Source organism: Anabas testudineus, chromosome 9, assembly GCF_900324465.2.
Source record: "Anabas testudineus chromosome 9, fAnaTes1.2, whole genome shotgun sequence".
In the NCBI taxonomy this organism is placed as follows: Eukaryota; Metazoa; Chordata; class Actinopteri; order Anabantiformes; family Anabantidae; genus Anabas; species Anabas testudineus.
The window spans coordinates 15,150,416-15,173,721 of record NC_046618.1 but is presented as its reverse complement, the minus strand read 5'-3'; the positions used below and the strand labels follow the sequence as shown (position 1 = coordinate 15,173,721).

Genomic DNA, 23,306 nt, shown 5'->3' with positions numbered 1-23,306 from the left:
TTAGTTTGTTCTGCTCTGTGTTTGTAGATATTTTAAATGTTGAGTGCTATCTCACTTCTTCAATCAAAACCTCTTCCTTGGTTCACTGCAAAAACCCTCTGCAGATATGTAGACATGGCAGTTTGTGGTTTCTCTGTCTGTCTGCATAAGGCATGATATGCTCTGGGGTCAGAAGATTAGACTCTCCCTTTCCTTAACTTGTTTATGTTACTTTATCACACTCGCTCAGTAATGCCATGACTCTTGCTGGAGTTGTTGTGACCCTAAAGTTTTATCCTCCCTGTGTATTCAACCAGATATATTGTGTAGAACACCACAAAAAACGGCAAGGTCATCATTCATTGAGGAGTTTGTTGTGTCACTCCATACATTCTCTTGTTGTTCTCTTGTGCATGGCTCCAGACAAATGCATGGAGCAGAACTCAGTGCCAGGGGCCCAGCTCGCCCTGCCCTCCTCGTCTTGTCTCCTCCCGCTTCTGTCTCAACTTGTCTTTGCCTGTCAGAACTCATTTCTTAGTTAAAAAATACATCCCTGTAGCTGGAAGTTAAAGTATGGTAAGTGTTCCACCACCTTCCTGGCAGGAAATGACGCACGTGTGAAATGAAGACGTTAATTAGGTCCCCAAGGGTCGTAGTTTCTCTGAGCAGTGCAGATGATAGACAGCGTGTGATGGCTGTACGGCCATAGTGTGACTACATGCAAACCTGACATCAGTGCTAGAGCTGACTGCACAATGCATCTTTTTCTCATGTTAAAAGCTGAGAATCTGGCAGTGTTAGGTTTGTATGAGCCATCTTTTTGAATGGCTACCAAAAGCAGTACTAAGCTGGACAAAGCATACCGCCTCCTCCATCTGTCCTGCCCTCCTCTCTTCTGTTATTTACTGTTTTATCAAGGCTTCTTTCAGTAATTCATAATGGCTTTGTCTTCCATAATTGCTTTCTCTTTTCTTGAGATTTACAGTCAGCTCATACCTTAAAAAAACAAAAACCAAACATGAATTACAGGTGACTGTATTGCTGTTTGTGTTCAGGAAGTGGTGAGTGCTCCCTTGATAAACTAATTTCATTAAGATAAGTCCAGTAAATGAACAGGTTTAGCTATGTATAGGTTTCTTGAATGATTGTGACAGGTTGTGCCTGCTTGTGTGTTTGTTGAATGCACAATTTCCTTTGTGCGTCCTACATGTGTATATTTAGGACAGTCACGTGTTTGTGTCCTCTGAAGCGACCAAAATCAAATGTGACCCCACTCCACTCAACAGTGTCAGTGCAGGTTTGTGTACCCAGACTTTTCAGCATCCATCAGCACGTTAGCTCAGTAAACATGGCTTGAATTTTGGAAATATGGAGTGTTGTGAATGTTTATGAAAATGATAGCGCCACACTTTTGAGGGCAGAAGGGATGTTTTGATTTGCTGAGATAAAGCGTGCAGAAGTGTGGAATGTGTGACTATGAACTTAATTGTTTGCATCTGGCCTTGGTCAGTCCCCAGTTGTGCATCTCAAGAAGACAGCAAATGTTGAAGATAATGTGTTATCTGTCCTCTACAGGACCCAACAATGTGCAGTTTATCTAACATAATTTTTCCAGATTTGACCTTTTACTAAGCCAGACCTGTCATGATGAATAGGACTGAAAAAAGATTCATAGTTAAGTGGACCTCTATGTATATAGGAACAGAAATGGTTTCCTTTCTTTGCAACCATGTGATCTGAGATGACATTGCTGCATTGCCATGGTGACCTTTTTGTAGGTCTCTCATGATTGACTGAGTTTTCTAAATGGCACAGTGATGGCGAGCGCTAAAGCAGCGTCATGACTAAAGTGGAGGATTTGGTTTGTTTATACCTGACAGGGAAGAAAGAAAGCAAGGAAACTAGAGTGTGCAAATCTGTGAGGAAAATGTTTGAGAGACAAAACAATGTAATATTGCATAACCTTGATGCAAACGAGGCTCTTTAACTTCACCAAGTAATTTATAGCAGAGTGGTATCATCTCTGAAATTCATAATGTGGCATCAAATCCCTCCTTTTGAAAAAGACCAACATTCTGTAGCATTTGCTGTCTAGTGGGTGTTATTTTCACTTAGTGTATGGTGTGTCTTTGCATGGGTGCTTCCGCTCATGTGTGAATGTGTGACTAAGAAATGTTTTGTGTGAGTATGAGCCAGATAGAGAAAAAACTGTATCTTGTCAGCAGCGAGTATTCAGTCATGTGCCCTGTGGACGCAACACTCCTTTTTTCCTGTTACCTCTGTTTCATGTAGAAAAATATATATAACATTAAGTTCACTGGTGTATTTACACGTTTAGGCCATTTTCAGCACCTTTCTTTGACTGTACTTTTGCTCACTCTGTGTTATTACCAAGCTGGGGAAAACAGTACGATGATACAGTATATGCTCTAAGACATTATGAATTTGTTCTCCACCAGAGATTTTGTACCATGAAAAATTCCTCATTGAAGTCTTTGGGTGAGTTGGCACTGTGTTTAGGATGGCTCAAGGGGAGAAAACACACATTTCTGTCTGGTAGTTAATCGACAGAAGTTTTGTGATTTTTTTTTTTTTTCCAACATCTGGGTGTTTCACATTTTGATAGCTGTGACAATACTGTCTGTTAGAACCGGGGTTTCTGTATCAGTACCAAAACAACATTAGATCACTACCTTAGTACAAGGAATTAAAGTTGGACACAAAATAGTTTTTTGTTTCTTTATTTGTTCAGAAGTTCTTGGAGTTTTGATTCTATAGTTATATATTCTATATTTAACTGGAGTTAAATGAGCAATGGCCTCTCTATACTGTACCTGTTCATCATATTCACATAACTTACAACTGGATATTTCTCTGAGGTCTTCTTGTTTATTACATACATACTTAACATTAGCTTTAAGTATGAACCAAATATATTGTTACAATAATGTAAAAAAAATCTTTCAGTAAGTTGGTTACTCCAATAAATTGATTTAAAATATATTTTAAATATATAGATATTTTCATCTGACCAAGAAAAAATTAAGATACAAACATTATCCTATGTACAGAGAATACAATTCTGTCAACATGTGAATTAAATCAAAGACTTCCTTGTCTGCTCTTATAAACAGCAAACTAAGTTAATTGAATTACAGAACAGAGATATTTTACTCAGTTCTTGTGAGTGTGATCTCATAATAGGACACATGATCTTTCATCACATCAGTATTTTTAATTAAGTTTAGTAAATCAACACATTCTAATCTCCTGTAGTGTCTCTGTTGGGATTCGTCGCTCTGTTTTTGAGAGTACATCGAGCACCTTTCTGTGATTTGCTGCGAAACCAAAATTTCCAACTGCATGGTGTTGTTACACCGTACATTAAGTCACGTATTTAAGTGTCATCTTTAGAGTCTTTTCTCTAGTCATAAGTTTCTGTTTGTGAAAATGTCAGTGAAACTTTGTGCATGTTGAGTATCACATATTGCATATATACAGATTTAAACACTTGAATGCTCACATACACACAGTACAGTCCGCTTGTCCTTCATCTACTGCTTGTTCCCCTGTGTCCTCATAGCTTTCTAAAATAAAATAAGTGTTGTCTTCCCTCTCTTTGCTTCAACACACAGCTCTGCTCTGATGGACACTACTCCACACTTTACAAACACTCCACTGAAGCCTGTTTATTGCAGGGCGGCTCTAGAAGGTAGAGTGGTTGTCCACCAATCATAGGGTCAGTGGTTTGATTTCCCAGCTCCTCCTGTCATATGTCGAGTGTCCTTGGGAAAGACACTGAACCCCAAGTTGCCCCAGATGGGTTGGAACCAGCTGCATGGCAGCTCTGCCATCAGTGTGTGACTGTGTCTGTGAAGGAGTGAATGAGAAACAGTGTAAAATGCTTTGAGAAGGGTAGAAGCCTTATATTCTTTACATTTTAGGATAACACAAAAACATTGTCTTTGTATTTGCTTCATGTCTGTTATTAGATATTAGACATTTTCATGGCCAGCCAGCTGTAAATGATTGTTGGAAAACAGAGACTCCCTCTTCTCCCTTCAGCTGATTATTTATCAAAGACACTTAACACCCTGACCTCTTTCTCTAGTACGTCTTGTTACAGCTGCAGCGCACCAACGCCTGTGGTGTTTGTAATTACTCGTGTGACCCAGGGCTGAAAACGAATGAGTCTTTGATTTATGCCAATTATTGTGTGTTTGTGTCTGTTGTGTGTGTGTGTGTGTGTGAGAGAGAGAGAGAGAGAGAGAGAAAGTTTGTGTCATTATGCATCAATGTGACTGAGCAGCATCGGAGCATCCATTATTTTTAAGTCTATCTATAAGTGTAGGAGTTAGATCAGTTTCTATTGCCGTGCTCAGTTAAACTTGGTTACGTTTAAATATAAAATAATGTCAAATATTTCTTGTAGAATTCTGTTTTTTTAATAATAATAATAATAAGATTTCACATTTGAAGACTATGTCCTGCATTGCAAATAAAATGTGACATAATTAGTTTAGTTTAAATGAATAAGGCACACAGTGCTAACATTATGTGGTGTGACTTCAAACTGTTTCGAGGATGAACAACAAGTTGAGGACATGTGTTAGTGATGTTCAGCAGATGCGATATCTGGAGCAGCCAGAAAGAGCTCTCTGTCATCCAGCCAGTGTTTGCACACCAAATATTTCCTTCCTTGCCAGTAATATCTCAGTTCAGGATCACTGCCTTTTTGGGTAAACTGTGGTTTCCTATTGTCTCTGCCTTTAAGTGATGCTGGATTTACTTCCCTTCTCTGTAATAATCCGCTTATGAGTGGCACTTGTGTTTTTCTGTTGACTCTCATAAGACAGTCATAGGAGAGTTGGCATCCTCCTTTCCTTCCCACTGTTATTCCAGCGCTAGTGCAATACCTCAGTAAGCAAGTTGTGAAGACTGATTGTGTCATTCTATAAAAGGGCGTTTCTGTGGAGTCACACTGTGCACACACTGTGAGTGGAGTGTCAGAGGTTTGGCTGAGAATGAGTGTAACATGTGACGTCAGAGTAAGTGTGATAAGGAATCAGTTGTTAAACATATGCTGGGTGTTATGTTAACACTTTCACTATCTCTCCGTCATCTCAGTCTCGGTCCTGTTCACAAAATGATACACACCCATGTGGTCATACACACTTATCACACTGAACAGCTGGAGAAGAGACTAGCCCGTGTCTGGAATGACAACTTATAAGTCACTTGTGTGAGTCTGTGCTTTTACACCTGCAGTAAAAAAAACACAGATGGATCACTGGATGTGATAAGGAGGTATGAATAGGGGGCTGTGTGTGAGAATGTGCGTCTATAAGATTACAGTTCAGTTAATAATGGTTTAGACTGACGTACTATTGATCTAATATAACTAAATATAGAAAGGCAGTGTGAGAGGAGTCAAGGACTCAGGTCACAGTAATGTTTGTAAGAGAAGACAAACAACTGAGGAGAAAAGTTTCTGCAGCTCACATATTGCCCGTGTGTGTGTGTGTGTGTGTGTGTGTGTGTGTGTGTGTGTGTGTGTGTGTGTGTGTGTGTGTGTGTGTGTGTGTCCAAGACTGTGTCTAAGAGCTCGTTTGAGAGAAGAGAATGAGGACAATACATTTGCCCTTTCCTTAGTCATCGGCAGACAGCCAAACTATCCTATTCCACAACCAAAGCTCACACTCACTTAGCTGCTGCTACTGACAGAGACCACAGATAGATAGGACAGGACAGCATTTAGCCATTTAGTTGTTGTGGAAAATATGCTTGGCATGTCCTGTCATCAATGTAGCTGTGTTGACAAATGACAGTCGTGTGGTCAGATACACAACTGTAACCAGTTGTTTCTGGTGATGTGAGAAGAAACAGGAGTTGACACTTTAGAAAGTTTCTACTTCATAGTAGTGTTTGTCATTTGCATTTGCATCCGCTTTTCTGGATCATTTGGAGCCAGTTAATACAGAAGACATTGTAATCAATTGGCAGTTCGTTAGGTACACCTAACTAAAATGAATAGAGCCTGCAACAGTCCTGCAAGAAATCATCCTTTCACTAAGGTGATAGTGTTTGGATTTGGAGAGTTGTTGACTGAACTGCTTGATCATTGTGGAAGAGATTTAGTTTTGGTGCTGTTGGATTAAATTGTGTTACACCAACAGTTTTTTTTTTCCGGCTATTTTGTCCATTAATTTAAAGAAGAATAGGCTAAATAACAGAAACACCTCTGTATATAGCAGCATAATGGATACACTGACTACAACAGGTGGATGGGTTGAGAAAGAGAGTGTTAAGGATGGAGTCCATCCTTAATAAATGCTTGGAGCTCAGGTTGTGTAAGTCTTGTCAGTGATGTGACGACTTCTACCTCCTAAAGTTTGTTTTTGCAATTCTTACTATATGTACACTTGTATGTTTTTCTCTCCTTAGGACATCTACTGCTTCCACAACATATGCATACATACACATACCAGCAGGAACATGAGCAGGGTGTCCCGAACCGGTTAAGGCGTAGATAATATTGGATTAAATGTGTGGCTGTTTCCATAGTGAGGACGACGGTGATGACAAAGGAGACGTCATTCGCGTTCGTATTACGCATTGGGCTTAGGGGAATCCCCCCTGACCTTAGCATCCACATCAGGTGGGATTATCAGAGTGCTTGGTCGCACTAGAAGTAAGACAGATATCCCTAGTGACAGACCTTAGTCATCACCTGAGCGAACAATCACCTGGGAGATTAAGGAGCTCATCACAGTGGGAAATGGTGTCACTGGTTTCGAAACATTTTTAGCTGTGAGTCAGTGGCTGTGTTAGACCGGAGGTATTTCCTGTGGCCCTGTGCCCAGTTTGAAATAAACAAAGTACTTGTAGATGTTTTTTTAAATATTGCTGTATTAGTTTGTGTCGTGCCAATTAGTCTGCCATCAATCATAATCATGCAATCAACCAGATAATGAGTGACTAGCTGATTAGAATTTTAATAGATGGAACTTATGTTAAATTTACGTCAGCCATCAGTGCATGAGTAGTGTGGAGCCTAGTATAGGGCCCACACACCTACGCTGTGCACGTCATGTGCGGTGTAGGCATGTCGTGCAATGCTTTGAATTTCACAGCTCATGACATATACAGTAGAAATGGATTGGAGAGTCTGTCCTGTTGCAGTGAAAATGTTCATGTGGGTTTAGTCAGTATGTGAGTAATCTCTGAAATAATCAAGACCTGTCACATGTAATTAATGTTTGCATAAAACCTCTGATGTTTTTAGATATCTCATTTAGTCAAGTACAGAAAGCTATAGACTGAACTCTATGAGGTAAATTCATTAAGTTTTGCAGCGGAAATTGAATCTCCTTAACGTTACCTCTTCTTCTACATTTTGATTTTACATGTTCTGTCGTTTACAGTAAAATAACATCAACTCTTCTGACCGTTGTTCCTTTCTGTTTCTGTCTGTTCTGTTTTGCAGTTTTGATGTGGACAATGGGACGTCATCAGGTCGCAGCCCACTGGACCCAATGGCCAGCCCGGGCTCAGGCCTCATTTTGCAGGCCAATTTTGTCCACAGTCAACGGAGAGAGTCCTTCCTCTACCGCTCCGACAGTGACTACGACCTCTCGCCCAAGTCTATGTCCCGAAACTCCTCCATTGCCAGTGATATGTGAGTCCTTTATGCATATAGCTTCCACCTGAATCTTGCTAAAGTGGACGCTATTATAATGAATGTTTTTCTTTTCTTTTTTTTTTTTTTTTGCCCCTTTGAGTTTGTGTCCCAGCTAAAGCCTTATTAAACTAGACCTTTGGCTTGTCAGTGATTACTTTGGCTCTGCTAGGATATGTGCATGACCAACAGCTGATTGTGTGGTGTCACTAATCTATTCTTAGCCATATTCAGTAATACAAATAAGGTAGTCAATGGCAAAGTATCTAGTTAGTGTACCTCTGATATTTTTCCAAATTGCAGATTATGTCTGTATGTTGTAACTCGCTAATCCAAAAGGATGGCTCTGTGCACTGTGAGTTTTAATTCAGAGTTTTTCCTGATCTTTTTCTTTTATAATGCTAACTTCACATCACCTCACCGTAATAAGGCACTTTCAAGATATGCAGCTGGCACCTTGTGAGTCAGTGTGTATGCTTATAGCGAATTCCTCATTTTCCACACAGTGGTGGCTATCCAGTTACATGTACTGTACATTTAGTGCCACAGGAAATAAACATATTGACTGAAAACACAGTGTCGTTCCAGCCAGAATAAAAGACAATCATGAAAGTAACCTTCCTCCTTACTCTTGTATTAAACCAATGACCCTACCTTGACCTGTGCCCACAATCCAGTTATGCACAATGCATTCAAATGTATTTTTCCTATTACATTGCAAAATGCTTAACAATTCAACTTCACAATCAAGTGACATAAATATTTTGAGTGTATTTTATCTCAATGACTTTACAGTTGGAAAACTTCACAAGAAGAGTTCTTTACATGAAATCTAGAACAACCTGCTCCCCTTAAAAAGCTTTAGAAGTGAAGTTGTCATTTCCATCTTATCTTTCTGCAAATATTGTTTTCCCACTCTCAGAAATGATGTGGCCCATAATTTTTACCCTGAATACCTGCTGTTTATCTTGAGACAGGAGCACATGACAAGTCTGTGTCTCCTTTGACTTTCGTTCCAGGCACGTCAGCTCACATGTCGGTGGGTGTGCACGTGGCTGTGGTCTTGTAGAAGCTGTAGGCAAGGGGCTCCATGACACATACTTGTCACCTGAGCAAATGTTAACAGTGTTGACAGTCATAACATAGCTCAGTGGTCAGCAGGACTCTGACTGAAAGTGTACGGGTTAAAATCCTTGAGTTGGAGTTTGAGTGACTAATATTCTCTCTACTCCCTTAACAAACCCCAATGAGGTGCTATTAGGCAAGTGTCTCAACCCCCACCTACTCCAGGGGCCGTGTGTGCAGGGACTTGACAACCAGGGCAAACAGTCAAGCTAAGTCAGGAATGTGCTCAGCTGACTTTTCCCTGAATAAATAAAAGTAGGGGAAGGGTAACTAGTGTGTGAGGAATGCTGAGAGGACAGCAGGTGAAAAGACACCTCGCATGTGTAACGGTGTCCTGTCTTTTTGTTAGATGCTGGAAATGTAATTTACTAATTTGTCCTATATGGACAGACATGTCCAGCAAGAAATCCCCTCAGTGCTCCTCCCAAAAGCTGGAAATGTTTTGAAACTGTTGCACAAACTGTTGTGAAACAGGGTCTGAGCTGGTAGCTAAAGTGTGGCGTAAACATGTCACTGTGATGGAGTATATCAGAGACACTAAGATAAATCTGGTGATGACAAACCTCCAAATTTATAAAACACTCACTCAACTGTGCTGTGAACCTACATCTAATATTAAAACTACTGTCTTTGTTTCTTTCAGTCATGGTGACGATATGATTGTAACGCCATTTGCACAGGTGAGTGCTTGTGCTTTGGTGTATTGACTTCATACATATGTTGTCAGAATTTGATGTTTGATTCAGTTTATGTTCCTCTCAGGTTCTTGCCAGCTTGAGAACTGTACGAAACAACTTTGGTGCATTAACTAATCTACAGCAAGACAGAGCGTCCAATAAGTAAGTTGCCAACGCTGCCAGGATTTACTGTTTTTTTGTAATAGAAATGAAATCTGCTTTAGTAGGAGGGATGACTGTATTACATACAACAATAATAATCATGCCAGTTAATTATAATGTTTGATCACAGTCGCTTTCTGACTAAGATGTTCAACTAAATAAGCAGCAATGATGTGAAGTCATTCACATGCTGCACCTGCTTGTACTGTATCCAATGCTTACTAATAGTCTGGCTTTGATCCCCCTCTGCTGTTCTTATTGAGTATTACAACAACAGCACTTTTTAAAGTCCCCCATACATGAGGACAAATGAGCAAAAAGTGGTTCTTCATTACGGCTTAGAGCTATATAAAGAGTTTTTAATAAAATATTTTGAGTGAGCCTAATTAGTTGTGTTGTTTTGGGAGGGATTTGTCTCAGTGTGTGTGTTTGTTTCCCCTACAACAGGAGATCACCCATGTGTAACCCACCGCCTATCACCAAAACTACCTTTACAGGTATGTGGACTGCAACAGAGCCATGATGACTTAAGCTCGGTGCTCAGTGTGAGTGTGTGTGTGTGTGTTTTGATGTGTGATCTGGGAATCAGGTAAAGATTTTGCCTTAGAAAAAGACTTAAACATAAGATTAAAGGTATCACTTTACGTTACGTTCAGTAAATAAGTATATACAGTAAATAAGTATATCAACATTTAATAAATTGCCCAGGACACACTTATGAGACATCATAACACAGTTATTTGACAAATACTGATACCACTAACATCTGGTTCAAATGAGTGAAATAATGGAAAAAAGTTCTGAATCAAAGATCTGCTATTTTTCCGTCTGTGATGTGTTTACTTTCTACAAGAGCAGTAGAACAGTGTGGCCTTTTGCAAATATGATATGTTTGAATAACTAGTTATGGACAGCTAATAACAGTTGCAGAAATTTAGAATTCAGTATGTGTTTTTATTTGGTACAGTTTTGTATTGGATGTTAACTTTGATGATCCTCAAGATCTTCCCATTCTCCATCAGCTTTGTTATGCAAGTGCAATAATACCAATACTTCAAGAAAGAATTGTCACTTTGACTAACACCAGACAGACAGTGTCTACACCACGGCCTGCCTGGCCTACTTTAAGACGTTTTTTATGAGGAGGACATGGTACAGACAGTGTTGGATGGTTAGAATAGTCTTGCCCTTGACAGTCACTTTGCTTTTTTAGCAGTATCAATGGCTGTAACCTAGATAGTGTTTGCTGGAGAGACCATAATCATCACCATTAATAATACATTTCCTTGTGTTTCATTTAGTAAAATGATCTTAAAGTCGTGTGCACAGACATAGAATCACATATCACGACAGCGTCATGGGGGTGAAATAATAATAATAATTAATAATAATTTATTATTATCCTTAATATTTTCACTTTTGTCACACACATTTTTATCTGCCATTCTAATATCTAAATGATGACATTACATTAAAATGTTACAAATAATCATTATATTATATTGTTGTGAATTAACACAACAGTTACCAATACTACATCAGTATATAGTCTTCCTTGACATGCGTCCTCTCCCTTCTCCTCCTCTCTGCATTTTTCTTCCTTCCCCTCTTCCTCCTCCTCCTCCTCTCATCTTCTCCTGCTCACAGTCCGACTTCACTGTCGAGCTGTTCCGGTACATAGTTTGGCTGTAGCCCCGCGTCTGTGCAGCAGAGTGGCCTCTCCGAGTGCCGGTGTCTGATGTCGCACTAAGCATGAGAAGAATGTCATTGACGTCAGTGCAGTTGCTGTCAGAAAGAGTAGCACCCCAGCCACTGACACCACATAAGGGAGAGAGACAGAGAGAGAAAGAGACAGAAAAGAGACAGAAAGGAGACAAAAGAGGGAGGAGGAAGGATGTTCAGAGATCATTGGAAAAAACGAAGAGTGTGGGAGACTAATAGAAGGAGGGGAGGGAGAGATTTGTCAAAGACAATAAAGCAGGATAGGGGCAATATTACTAAAAATGCAAGGTGGCAAAAGAGCTTTAAGAGGTGCTCAGTGGTCATGCATGTGCACCACCTGCATGGAAACAAAAGCGCAAAGGTGTGCATTACAATTACAATATAATATTATAAACTGTCAGTCTAAGTGGTGATACCCCTGCAAAACCTACACATGCAGCCCAGAGAACACAGTATTTTTCCCAAACCTTGGAGAGAGTCGAAATGCTACTGTACCCAAAATGTGCAGCTGAAAGGGCATCATGTGGTTACATTTGGTCCTCTGCCACTGTTTCCTCTGTCTGTGTAATTGAATTACAGCTAAAGTGACCCCCCCTCCCTGATCACAGATCACATAACATTAAAAGCCTGTGCTTTCCCAAATTAGTCAAGGCATCAATATTAATTGGCTTCCAACAAGGTGACATTTTCTGTTAACATAGGTTGACTTTGAGAAAGGCATGTCTTCGATTTCAAATCAAAAGAAACTGAAGGGGACTTTGTGACGCTAAAGCTCTGTCACGTTTACCATATCATCAGCCGTCTATTTGTTTACCTCTCTGTTTTGGTGTATTTGTATTCAGAACACATATTAGTATGCATGCACACACAGCATAGGGAGCTCCCATGTCTAGCTCCACTCCTCTATGACTCCAGTCCATGTCTTGTCACTTTCCCTTCCCCATCCACAGTGCAGTCCTCTCAGGCTTTAGGTACAGCTTGGGGAGAGCAGCACGTTTGGCTACCAGGGACGCTGAAGCAACAGCAGCCCACCCCCTATACACACAGCATCTATAGGAAACACTACCCGGCACACACACAGCACTGGATTTTATCCTTTGCTTCCTGGATACCATGGATACTTTTATTGGCAGAGAGGCTAAGAAGAGAAAATCATGATCTGTTATGGTTAGCATTTCGTCTGGTATGAGTGTTCGTGTGTATGCATGTGTGTCTGTTTGCGACAGTGTGTGTGAGATGTCTTTGTATTTGTTAACCATGTCCGGATGCTGTGAACGATCTCGTGTTTGTTCTGCACTGGACAGTATTTACACGGACCTTGACTGGTTCTGAGACTTTCACCGGATCTTCTTTTCCACCGTCCCTGTCTTCCCTCCATCCCTCCTATGGCAGACATGGGCCTGCTAAGCAGACTGCTGTTCATCCTGCTACATGACTGGAATTACCCTTCTCTTATGAATGACAGTGTAAAACTCTGTGTGACACTTTCCATGATACACCCAGATCACTATGTGTGATATGTGTGCTGTATATGAAAGATAGTGAGTGAGTCAGTCTTTGTGACATTTCTGTTTTTTTGCTCTGTGGGTTACTTCTATATTCTTTGCTGTAGTTTCCTTATAGTTGATATTCATTTGGACACCCAAACTGGGTGGCTGTTTGTCATCCATCACCTGCAGCTGTTCTGCCTGGGATTGTATCTGATTAACTCTTAAAAGGAAGAACCTGGGATTTGAACTGTAGGACTACACTGGGGATTTCTTTTCATCAAGAGAATCATTAAGCTTCTCTGCAGTTGACCTGTGACTGCTCATCTGTGGGTTAGGATACAGGACAACAAGGCCCAACTCCCAGGCCTGCACAGCTGACTCATCTGTCCAGTATGAAGAGTCATCCATGTGTCTATTCGGGGTATCCCAGCTTAGTTGTACGTGGGGTGGGGGACCCCGGGCCTGGACCGTCCACTAGCCCTCTGAAGCGGGCCCTTACTGACCCCTTGCCCTCCTGTCTTGCCCCTGCAGAGGAGGCCTACCAGAAACTGGCAACTGAGACACTGGAGGAGCTGGACTGGTGCCTGGACCAGCTTGAGACGCTGCAGACAAGACACTCAGTCAGCGAGATGGCCTCCAACAAGGTAAGAAAAGTTTATGCCAACTTGTTTAAATAAAGCTTTCAACTTCCAATAGTTTCACCCCAGAGTTCCACATAATGGCACCTGTTGGAGGTATTCATACAGGGTTTGTTTTGTTTTGTGTCTAGTCTGGAAATGAACAGTTGTAGCAGTGCACTGCCAGTGTAGTTGATTAAAACACACAGAAGCTACTACCCAGGATCTGTGTTAGATAAGGGAGAATGATTTTTAAAACGGCATAATCCTAACGAATGCACCAGTCTTAAATATGTTAACAACATTTCATTCATCCTTAAATGTATCAATGAAGAAATAGGTAAATGTGTAAATACTACAATTCACCAATTAACTATATATTGTATGGACAGTCTGCACCAGCAAAATGGTGTTTATTGCTCAAAGACAGGCCATCAACAGCAGATAGATCCATTGCATTGGAGGTTGATTTGATTGATTTTGATGTGTGTAGTATAGTCTTAGTCAAACCTGCTCCTCTGTGTGGGGCCTGCTCCCTATTAATTTTTCAAGTGTTTACCAAATCATACAAGCTTGAGTCCGAGGAGCTCACATCTACAGTAATTATTAGTTCTTCGTATGTCCTTCCATACATTTTTGACCAGTCAGTCATCACAGTGCACATTGGACTGTTTGTGTTGTATTGCCTTTTTGTGTTAGTGATAGCATCGTCATGCAGGCAGGGGGTTGTGCTGTGAGCATGCTCATTCACCTCCAGTACGTACGTGTGTGTGTGTGTGTGTGTCTGTGTGTGTGGAGGGAGGCTGCTGTGCTGCTTTGAATGCTGATCAGCTCTAGGCTCTGGTGATGTCACACACTGTGATGTCACACAAGGAGGGATGGACCTAGACAGGAGGCAGGGAGGACAGACAAAGGAATTACACACATGCACATGCTTACCTCTAATGGCACCACGATGCATGCATGACCAGGACATCTGACTTATTTAAAAGTGAAACAATAGAAAAAAAAAACTGGTAAATGCAATACCTTACCACTGTTCACCAGCACAGCCATCTTCGGTTGTCATGGCAACAGCCACAGGCCCAACCAGCCTGCTATCTCACTCCAGCAACACACACACGCACACACATCAAAAGTAATACAGTCACTATATCTCCCACACATAGCCATTACTTTGCGTCTGTACCCTGCAGACTCTCATTTATCAGCACTCAACATTAGCTTTAACTCATCAGTGAGGGGAAGTCTGAGATTAAAAAAGAAACAATAAAATGGAATTCCCTTGAAGTAAATTGAATTAAATTAAAGCTAAATCTGCTCTTCAGTTCCTCTGCATGCTATGTCCGGTGACATTACTTTGAACATCACTACCTGTGCTTGGTGCTGGGGTAGTCAGGCTTTGGCATATGCAAAAATGCATATCACCGCTGAATATGTGGTAGAAGGGCATGCAGTAAGAAAAGGTTAAACCAGGTTGCCTAGAGGGATCTCACACTAAAGAGAGGACATGTTCACTATTGTTGTTATTGCATTCACACAGCAGTTGAAATATATATGATTATTTTCAAATCGCTATGCTAGACGTCAGTGGAACATTTGGTTCACGGTGCTCTAAAACTAATACATTTCATTCAGACATAGCCTTACCATTGAGCTCAGTAGTGCACTCGTGACTTATCTTGTGATTCTAGTTTAGGATGCTCCTGTGGTTACATTTCCACCCTTTGTGTGGGTGTAGGTGTTTCTCGAATCAGCAGCTGGCTTTCCTCTCACTCTACTTTAGGAACAGTGTGTGCTGGTAAAGTTTGATCAGCATGCCCTTTCATGGTCACGGTTGGACCATTTTCTGAGGTACAATTGGATGATAAATGATTTCAGATACTCTGACGTCTTTTTTCGAGATATTTTTGGTTTGAAAGAATACATTTTAGTGAAGGCTGGATCTCCTGAAGCAGCACCTTTTTGTGTTTTGGTTGCGTCAACATCCAGTTTGTTAAGCTGCCATTGTTGGATCTTGGCTTTGACATCAGGTTGTAACAGGTCAAATGTAGATCTCAGTTTATCTGCACCATGATTTCAGCAGGACAGATTGTTGTTTTTTGAGAAAAGCCGCAGTAGCTGGACAGGAATCTGCATCATTTGGGCTATTTTCTGTGCAGTTTCGTTAGAAGGGGGGTCACATGTGGCCCAGGTACACACAGCAACTCATGCTTAGTGCTTGAAATGTGGCCTGTTTACCAACACATGCATTTTTGACAGTCTAGACATGAAATTTTGAGATGGCCTCTCAGTTGTCGTGCCTCTTATGGCAATCTTGATAAGGTAAAAGCCTTCCTACTTAGAATAACTTTTGCAATCATTGCAAACACTAGAAATAGTTTCCCAATACCCAAGTCACTCCGTTTCCTCAACAGGGTTCTCGAACTCAGGCCATTTGCAGGCTTAAAAAAGTGTGTACTGCAGGTGTGGACACGTGTGGTTTTGGTTTTTACACTCACTATATGCTTGGATACTTTCACACCCTGTCCAACCGGATTTAAAACATTAATACTAGAGATGTGTGTCTCTGTATTTAAAATGTATATTTAATCATTTGGCTTTTATCACTTTTAAGTAGGGACACATGCACAGGAGGTAATTGTGGATTTGGTACCTAGGACCCTTGCTAACAGGAAAGACTGGGTATTGAACCACCAATTCTGCAGTAGGTAGATGGCCTCTGCTACCTCCTGATCCACAGCCATGTTTTGCTTCCTAACTCCCAACTGCTCGTGGACTGGACTTTATATCACACTAGTGTCTTACCCATTACCATTACTGTTAGCTGTTTATAATGTTATCTGCAAGAAGATTTCATTCTCCATAGTTTGTTTACATCATGAATGGACAGCAGACTTACTTGTCTCAGTCAGTGATACAGTACAGTCATTGAAAACAGTAGAGGCAATTAGTGTGTTCGTATTCACTCTGTATTCTGTAGAGAGGGGGCGTCTGCTGCTAGAATAAATGTGCAATGTGAGAAAAGAAACAAATGCAACAGATCTGGAGGTGTCGTGGTCTATATACAGCAGGGAACAGATATTTTTGGTAACTCCTCTGAAGAACAAATTACACACAAGTCACAGCTAAGCTTAGTGTGACACTTTCCAATTTTTACCCAATAGTTTGTGTTCACACCTCTCGACTAAGCTATCAATATGTGTGTGTATTTGTTTGACAGAGAGAGAGAGAGAGAACATTTGTGAGGAGAGGAGGGCTTCTGTGAGCATTACAATTGTGTATAGGTATAGGCTTTAGCAAGGAGTTCACTGTGTGTGTGTGTGTGTGTGTGTGTGTGTGTGTGTGTGTGTGTGTGTGTGTGTGTGTGTGTGTGTGTGTGTGTGTGTGTGTGTGATGGGCCTGTGCTGGCCTGCTTGGTTCTGAGTCAATCAAAGCTGCTGAATCTCAGTTAGCCGGTGGTCTCATCTGCTCCAGCATAGCTGCAAATTACTCACAGTGCCAGGCTGGCTGTAGAGGTGGGGTGTAAAGTAAGCAGAGACAGATTTGGTCCCTTTTCAATACATGTAGCCCATGGACATACAACACATGTACTATATGTGCACAATTGTGCTGTCACACACACACTAACAGAGAGGAGGAGGAGGAGGAGACATTGTCTTTAAAGGATCGCTAGTTTATAGACTGCAGATTATTCCCACTTCACAAAGTGTTTTCATAAGAATTAAGAGACATTCATCTTTACCTGTAGATTCTATACCCTGTCATCATTAAGCTTATTATGTCTCACATTTCATTCCTTCTTTAGGGTTGGATATAGTCCCAGAGAATTGTCAGTACCAGTGCTGATGTGATACCACAGCAAAACTACACATTTGTCATATACCTTCCTTTAAAAATGTGAACAGACTTCTCTCCTAAACCCTGGATAAGTCCCTCTCATCTTAACTTTTGGAGGGTGGATGTTTGTCCGTGTTGCTTTTCCTTTTATTTTATTTTTCATAATCTCATTCCACTTGCTTATTCCACTTTCATTACTTAACCTTTGACTTCTCAAATCATTAGTTTCAGATGAACAGGTTTTAGGTACTGTGCAGCTCTTTAAATTCCATTATCTGCACAAAGAACTGAATCTCTTAATCCCCATTGGAGATTATTACATTTTATTATCAGATGTTTTTATAACCCTTACAACAATCTGAATGATTTGGAGCATATTTTTTGTAATGTAGAGATGATGGTAATGGTTATTGTTTGCTATTTAGGTAGTTATATGTACAGTTGTTTATATTCTTTTATGGAAATGTCTATGAGACTCCCTCTTCAAATAAAGTAGAAATAACATGGCAAATAAATATTATAAATGTCTGCCATAGACATAAATTATAATAATAAAGTATTATTGATATTTACACACCTCATTGTATAAGGATGACATTTGTCTTATTACTGATGGAAACCTCCTTCAGTGATCTTTGGTTTCAACTAAGGTGATAATCTCTTGAGCCCCCTCACAGACACAACAACCTGTGTGGACACAGTGCTTTATGTTTCTGTCCCGGTAAACCCACTTCAGATAACTGTGACGCTCATTCCTTTTACTAGATTAATGGGTTTTCATTTATTGACATCATTTCATCAGTGATGTTATTGTGACTCACCTCCCGTGAATACTGTGTTTTTCAAGATTGTATCATGCTGGATGAGGTAACCTGGGCCTGTTCATCATACTGTACAGAAGGTTAGATCAGTCAACAAGTGTGTATGCTTACACCCATACTGCTGCATGTAATGAGAATATGCCTTGCATACAAACAAGCTTAATAATGTATGTAACATATGCACACACAGACTCACACAGTCACATCCCGCTGCACTGCAGGAATTGAGGGAAAAGGAAGGTGGAGATTTTCCACTGAGTGTGGTCCCGTCCAATCACACAGCAGGTGACTTCAAGTCTGTTCCAATCCAAGCCAATCAGAGGTGATGATGAGCTCACATTTTTCTTCTATCTGCACCCTGATTTGCTGCTGCGGTCTGACACTGTGAGAGAAGCAGCCTGCGCTCTTCACATGGGAGCTTGTGTCATATACACAGAAGCAGGCAGCCTGGGAGCTGTTGATAGAAAATTTTTGCTGTCCTGGTGCTTTGGCATCTACCAAGCATCCGCACCACCATCAATTATTCACAACCTCAGCAGTCTGTCCCTGTATCCAAGTGTGTGCGTGTGTGTGTATCGCAGTGTGTGTGTGTGTGTGTGTGTGGTCATGGTATACACTCATCGGATTTTTGGAGATCCACATACCCACTACGTCTCTCTCAGATTCTGCTTTTCCTGGAACATGGGCTTGTATCTGTGGATTTTTGCAGGGCAGGAACGTGAAGCTGCTTTTATGGACTGGACACCGACTTTGCACCTAATTTACGTTGAACCAAGCTCTAGAGGCTCTTTGGGTTGAGGTGTTTTACTGACGAGACCTGTGGATTTCTTGTGACATTGACCATTAAAATTGTATTTTTTGGCTATAGACAGTTACCTCTCTGTTTTTGGATCCTTTTTGTTCATTTGTCAAAATGCCTGAAGCTAATTATCTGCTCTCTGTGTCCTGGGGATATATAAAGGTAAGGTGTGGTCTTAAGTTGGTGTGTGAACTATTTTAGTGGGATTGTTGAGATTCATTCCTACAGAGTCGATGTGTTTTTTATATTACTGAAGTTTGTTGTTGACAGGTTTAGATGCAGGTTTATTTGACCACCAACTGTAAGCACAGAGTGTACGTTACATAGCTTCACCAACATGTCGCCCGCCGAACAATGGTTCACAGGTGTAATACTGAATGACGTTGATTTACTGCACAGAAAGACACATTTGGTACATAAGTGATTTTGGATATAAAAGCACCTGTAAATATACTTGATGATCATTTGAGATCTGTGAAGGCTGTTTTAGGTCCACAGTACTAGTAGAGTAGAGTTGTTGGGTTGCTTCGCATTTTGCAATGTGCTATAATGAGGGTTGTTTTAAGTTTACACAGAGCTGATATATATATAAAATATATATATATATATATATTTTTTTTTTTTTCTTTTTTTTACCTTAATCCTAACTCACTGCCATTTTGCATATTTGTATTCATAATTATGTTTAATGTACACATGGCTCCGTGTCACATGTATTTGTCACTGTTCTACTCTGCTGACTGGTGTTATCGGATGATAACACAGATGGTTCTTTGCCTCTTGTGTCTCAGTTTTAAAATGTCAGCCAGTAAATGCACATTAGTGTTCAATAGGATGTCAATACACAGTTACACAGCCAGCACTCTGTGCAGTGGTTTAATGCAGTTTAATCTATTTTAAGCAACTAGTATTGATTTAAATAAATATATATTAATATTATATAACTGATTAATATAATTAATCAATGTAAACATTATGCATTTGGACTGAAGTCATCAATCAGCCTATACAGATGCTTGTTCAAGAGGTTTTTTTTATTTTGCTACGTGCTCTGTAACTAGTGTTTCACATCCGCTTTGGAAAATCCCAGATTTCAAGCATTCTGCTCCACACCAGTCAGTTTGGTCTTCAAATCAAAAACTGGAGCTAAATTTGGATCTGCCACTCCAATTAGGTACAGGAGAAAGAAGTGAGAATGAGTGAGTGTGAGAGAGAGAGCGAGGGACAGGCAGTGTGACAAAGAACTGAAATTGCAAGGAACAAACTGGGAAAATGGGTTACTGATTATGTACAGCCCAGCCAGTTGCCCTCTGATGTATATATGTGTGCTGCACAAAAAATGGTGACCTGGGCACCACTTTTGTGATGTGACTGGAATTTATTATTATTCTATTAGTAAAAAGACACAGCCAACACAATATGATAGTCTGTGTTGTGGAATTATTTGATGTATTCCCCAGATGCAATTTTAAAACCAAGGTTTTCTTGTATAGGTACCTCACACAGTTTGCCTCAAATATAATTAGAAGATATCTATGTTGAAGGGAGCATTGGTTCTTCAGTTGTGTTTGCAGTCCTTCTTTTATTTATTTAGTATGTGTACTGGGCTTTTGAGTACCGATTTTTCTGTTGTATATTACACATGTTCTGTTTATGTGTGTCCCTTTTTCAGTTCAAGAGGATGTTAAATAGGGAGCTGACTCACCTATCAGAGATGAGCCGCTCTGGGAACCAGGTGTCTGAGTTCATCTCCAGCACCTTCCTGGGTGAGTAATGGCAAAGTAAGATAGACTCATTGGTTTGGAATAAAGTAATCACCCTCCTGACTAAACAGTGAGCATTAATTTGACCCAATGCACGGGAGTAAGTCTGTGGTTTCCTGTTTTTTATGTTGCTAAACACATGCATATTTGTAAAATTCTCATAATTAAAGAACAAAGGTAATTAATAGTATAAACACATGAGATTTTTTTCTGAATGATTTACCGTCACAGCATAAACCCAAAATGAAGTGGGGGAATCATCATGTCCATATTCACTTTACGCTTGTGTATCATGGTGGCCTGGTGGCTCAATGAGTAGATCATTGGCCTGAGATACAGAAGGTTCGGGGTTCACACCCCGTCACAGACACCAGGTGTGTCCTTGAGCAAGACACTCCACGCTAGCTCCCCGGGTGCTGTATGTAGCTGCCCACTGCTGGGTTAAATGCAGAGGACAAATTTCATTGTAACATGTAAAATGTGACAAATGGTGTGTTTCTGTTTCTTTCCAGACAAGCAACATGAAGTTGAGATGCCGTCCCCTCAGACACAGAAGGAGAAGGAAAAGAAGAATAAGCCCATGTCACAGATCAGCGGGGTGAAAAAGCTGCAACACTCCTCTAGCCTCACAAACTCCAATATCCCTCGCTTTGGAGTCAAGACAGAGACAGAGGATGAGCTCGCTAAGGTGTGTTTCTGTACCCTGACAAATGGTGTTCACATGTCAAGGACTGTGCAGCAGTCTTAATAAATAAATGTACACAAGTGCAGTACATGCTATTTGAAATGCACATTACTTCAGGCTAATAATGAATAAAAAGAGGAGAACAAAAATGATAAGGTTGTTTCTTTTCTAGGAGCTGGAGCATGTGAATAAATGGGGCCTTAATGTTTTTAAAATCTCGGAGTTCTCTGGGAATCGGCCTCTGACAGTCATGATGTACACAATTTTCCAGGTAATAACAACACTTATTCACCTTTCAATACTAAATAAATGCTTCTTTCATCCTGAAGTTACCTGACCATAAACATGTATTGTGTTCTTCTGGTTTGTAGGAGAGAGACTTGTTAAAAACTTTTAAAATTCCACTCGACACCTTTATAACATACCTGATGACCTTAGAAGACCATTATCATGGCGATGTGGCCTACCACAACAACATTCATGCTGCTGATGTCACCCAGTCAACTCACGTGCTGCTATCCACCCCTGCCCTTGAGGTGAGGGCACCCGTGTGCACACATATGCGAAGCAAATGAACACACATGCACTAATGTATGCACGTGAGCTTTAACACGCTTCCACAATCAGCTTCTATCAAACGCCTGCTTCAATCAATGGCTCTTACTTGCAAGGATATTTTTGTCCAACCATTTGATTCTCTCATCAAAACCCTCCCTCTCCACCTCTCTGCTTGTTTTTTTTTTTCCTTCCAGGCTGTGTTCACAGACCTTGAGATCCTAGCTGCCATCTTTGCCAGTGCAATTCACGACGTGGACCATCCTGGAGTCTCTAACCAGTTCCTCATCAACACCAGTGAGTCTAAATACAGTATTGTGTTAACAGCTACGTCAGTGGCTCAGCAGTACTGTGAGTACATGCTCATAAACATGAACAGGCAGTAACAATCTGATACACAGGTGGGAACATGCGCTCTGTAGCCTCTGTCTCATACACCCCCAAACCCCCCCTCACCCTATGTGCTTTTCTTAGTCACATTTGATGCCTTTGACATGTGATTCCAAGGCACAGGATTTCAAAGAAGAGATCAATATAGTGCTGTTCACGTGTAGCACATCATCATTCAGGCTAATGTGTTCTCAGGAGCAAAAAGGAAAACATCCTCCCAAAGACATTCGATCTGATAAGTCTGTGCATAGGGGAAACTGTTTTTGTTTTTGTTTTTGTTTTTTTTACAAATAAATAATTTAATAAGTCTATTTTTTCATTTAAATCCAGTGTTATAGTGTTTAAACATGTTAAACTGTGCCGTTTGTCTCTGTCCTGAGGTATCTGCTGAGCTAACCAGTTAAAATTACCCTGCTAATCTGATTTTACTTTATCGTTTACTCGTTCAACCTTTTTCTTACCAGTAACTCACTTTGTGAGTGATTTGCCATTTTCATAGAACCACTTGCAGCAGCACTATGCCAAAAATAATAAAATTAAAGGAATTCAGGACACAAATTCATGACGTAAAATTTTTCTTTATGCAGATTACTTATTGATAGCCTTACGATTCACTAAAGGAAACATTTAATATCATTAATACATTTACATTATCTTGAATTTCCACAATAAACTGGAACAAATGAACCACACTCCCACTCTCTGCAGTAGTCTGGGGTTCTGCAGGAAACAAATCCCCCCCATTCCACTTCATATTGGTAACATTAAATATTTAGGCATTAATATTTTTTCCAGATTGTCAGAGCTTTTTCAATCTCACCTACACCTCAGTGACGTCCTGTCCCGTCTCTGGCTACTGAGCTGTACTGATCTTGGGTATTTTTCTGGGCATCTATCTTTGTCTCAGGAAAATTGCTTAAAACTTTCTTTATCTCTATCTCTTTATCTTTAAAAGCAAGCAAACTGTGCTTTTAACCAGACTGGGTTCATGGAGTTGGTAACT

The 23,306-nt window shown here is 40.4% G+C and overlaps 1 protein-coding gene across 4 annotated transcripts in view; it reads left to right on the top strand.

Annotated features, from left to right (window-relative positions):
* The window catches only part of pde4d (phosphodiesterase 4D, cAMP-specific), a 78,538-nt gene that overhangs the window by 49,607 nt on the left and 5,625 nt on the right, over positions 1–23,306 (top strand). For all 4 annotated transcript variants that reach the window (XM_026342746.1, XM_026342748.1, XM_026342747.1 and 1 more), the window contains exons 2-11: positions 7,466–7,657; positions 9,426–9,462; positions 9,545–9,621; positions 10,069–10,118; positions 13,365–13,477; positions 20,583–20,676; positions 21,186–21,361; positions 21,531–21,629; positions 21,730–21,894; positions 22,111–22,210. In XM_026342746.1, the coding sequence (XP_026198531.1) occupies positions 7,466–7,657; positions 9,426–9,462; positions 9,545–9,621; positions 10,069–10,118; positions 13,365–13,477; positions 20,583–20,676; positions 21,186–21,361; positions 21,531–21,629; positions 21,730–21,894; positions 22,111–22,210 (1,103 nt within the window). The remainder of the gene's footprint in view (positions 1–7,465; positions 7,658–9,425; positions 9,463–9,544; positions 9,622–10,068; positions 10,119–13,364; positions 13,478–20,582; positions 20,677–21,185; positions 21,362–21,530; positions 21,630–21,729; positions 21,895–22,110; positions 22,211–23,306) is intronic.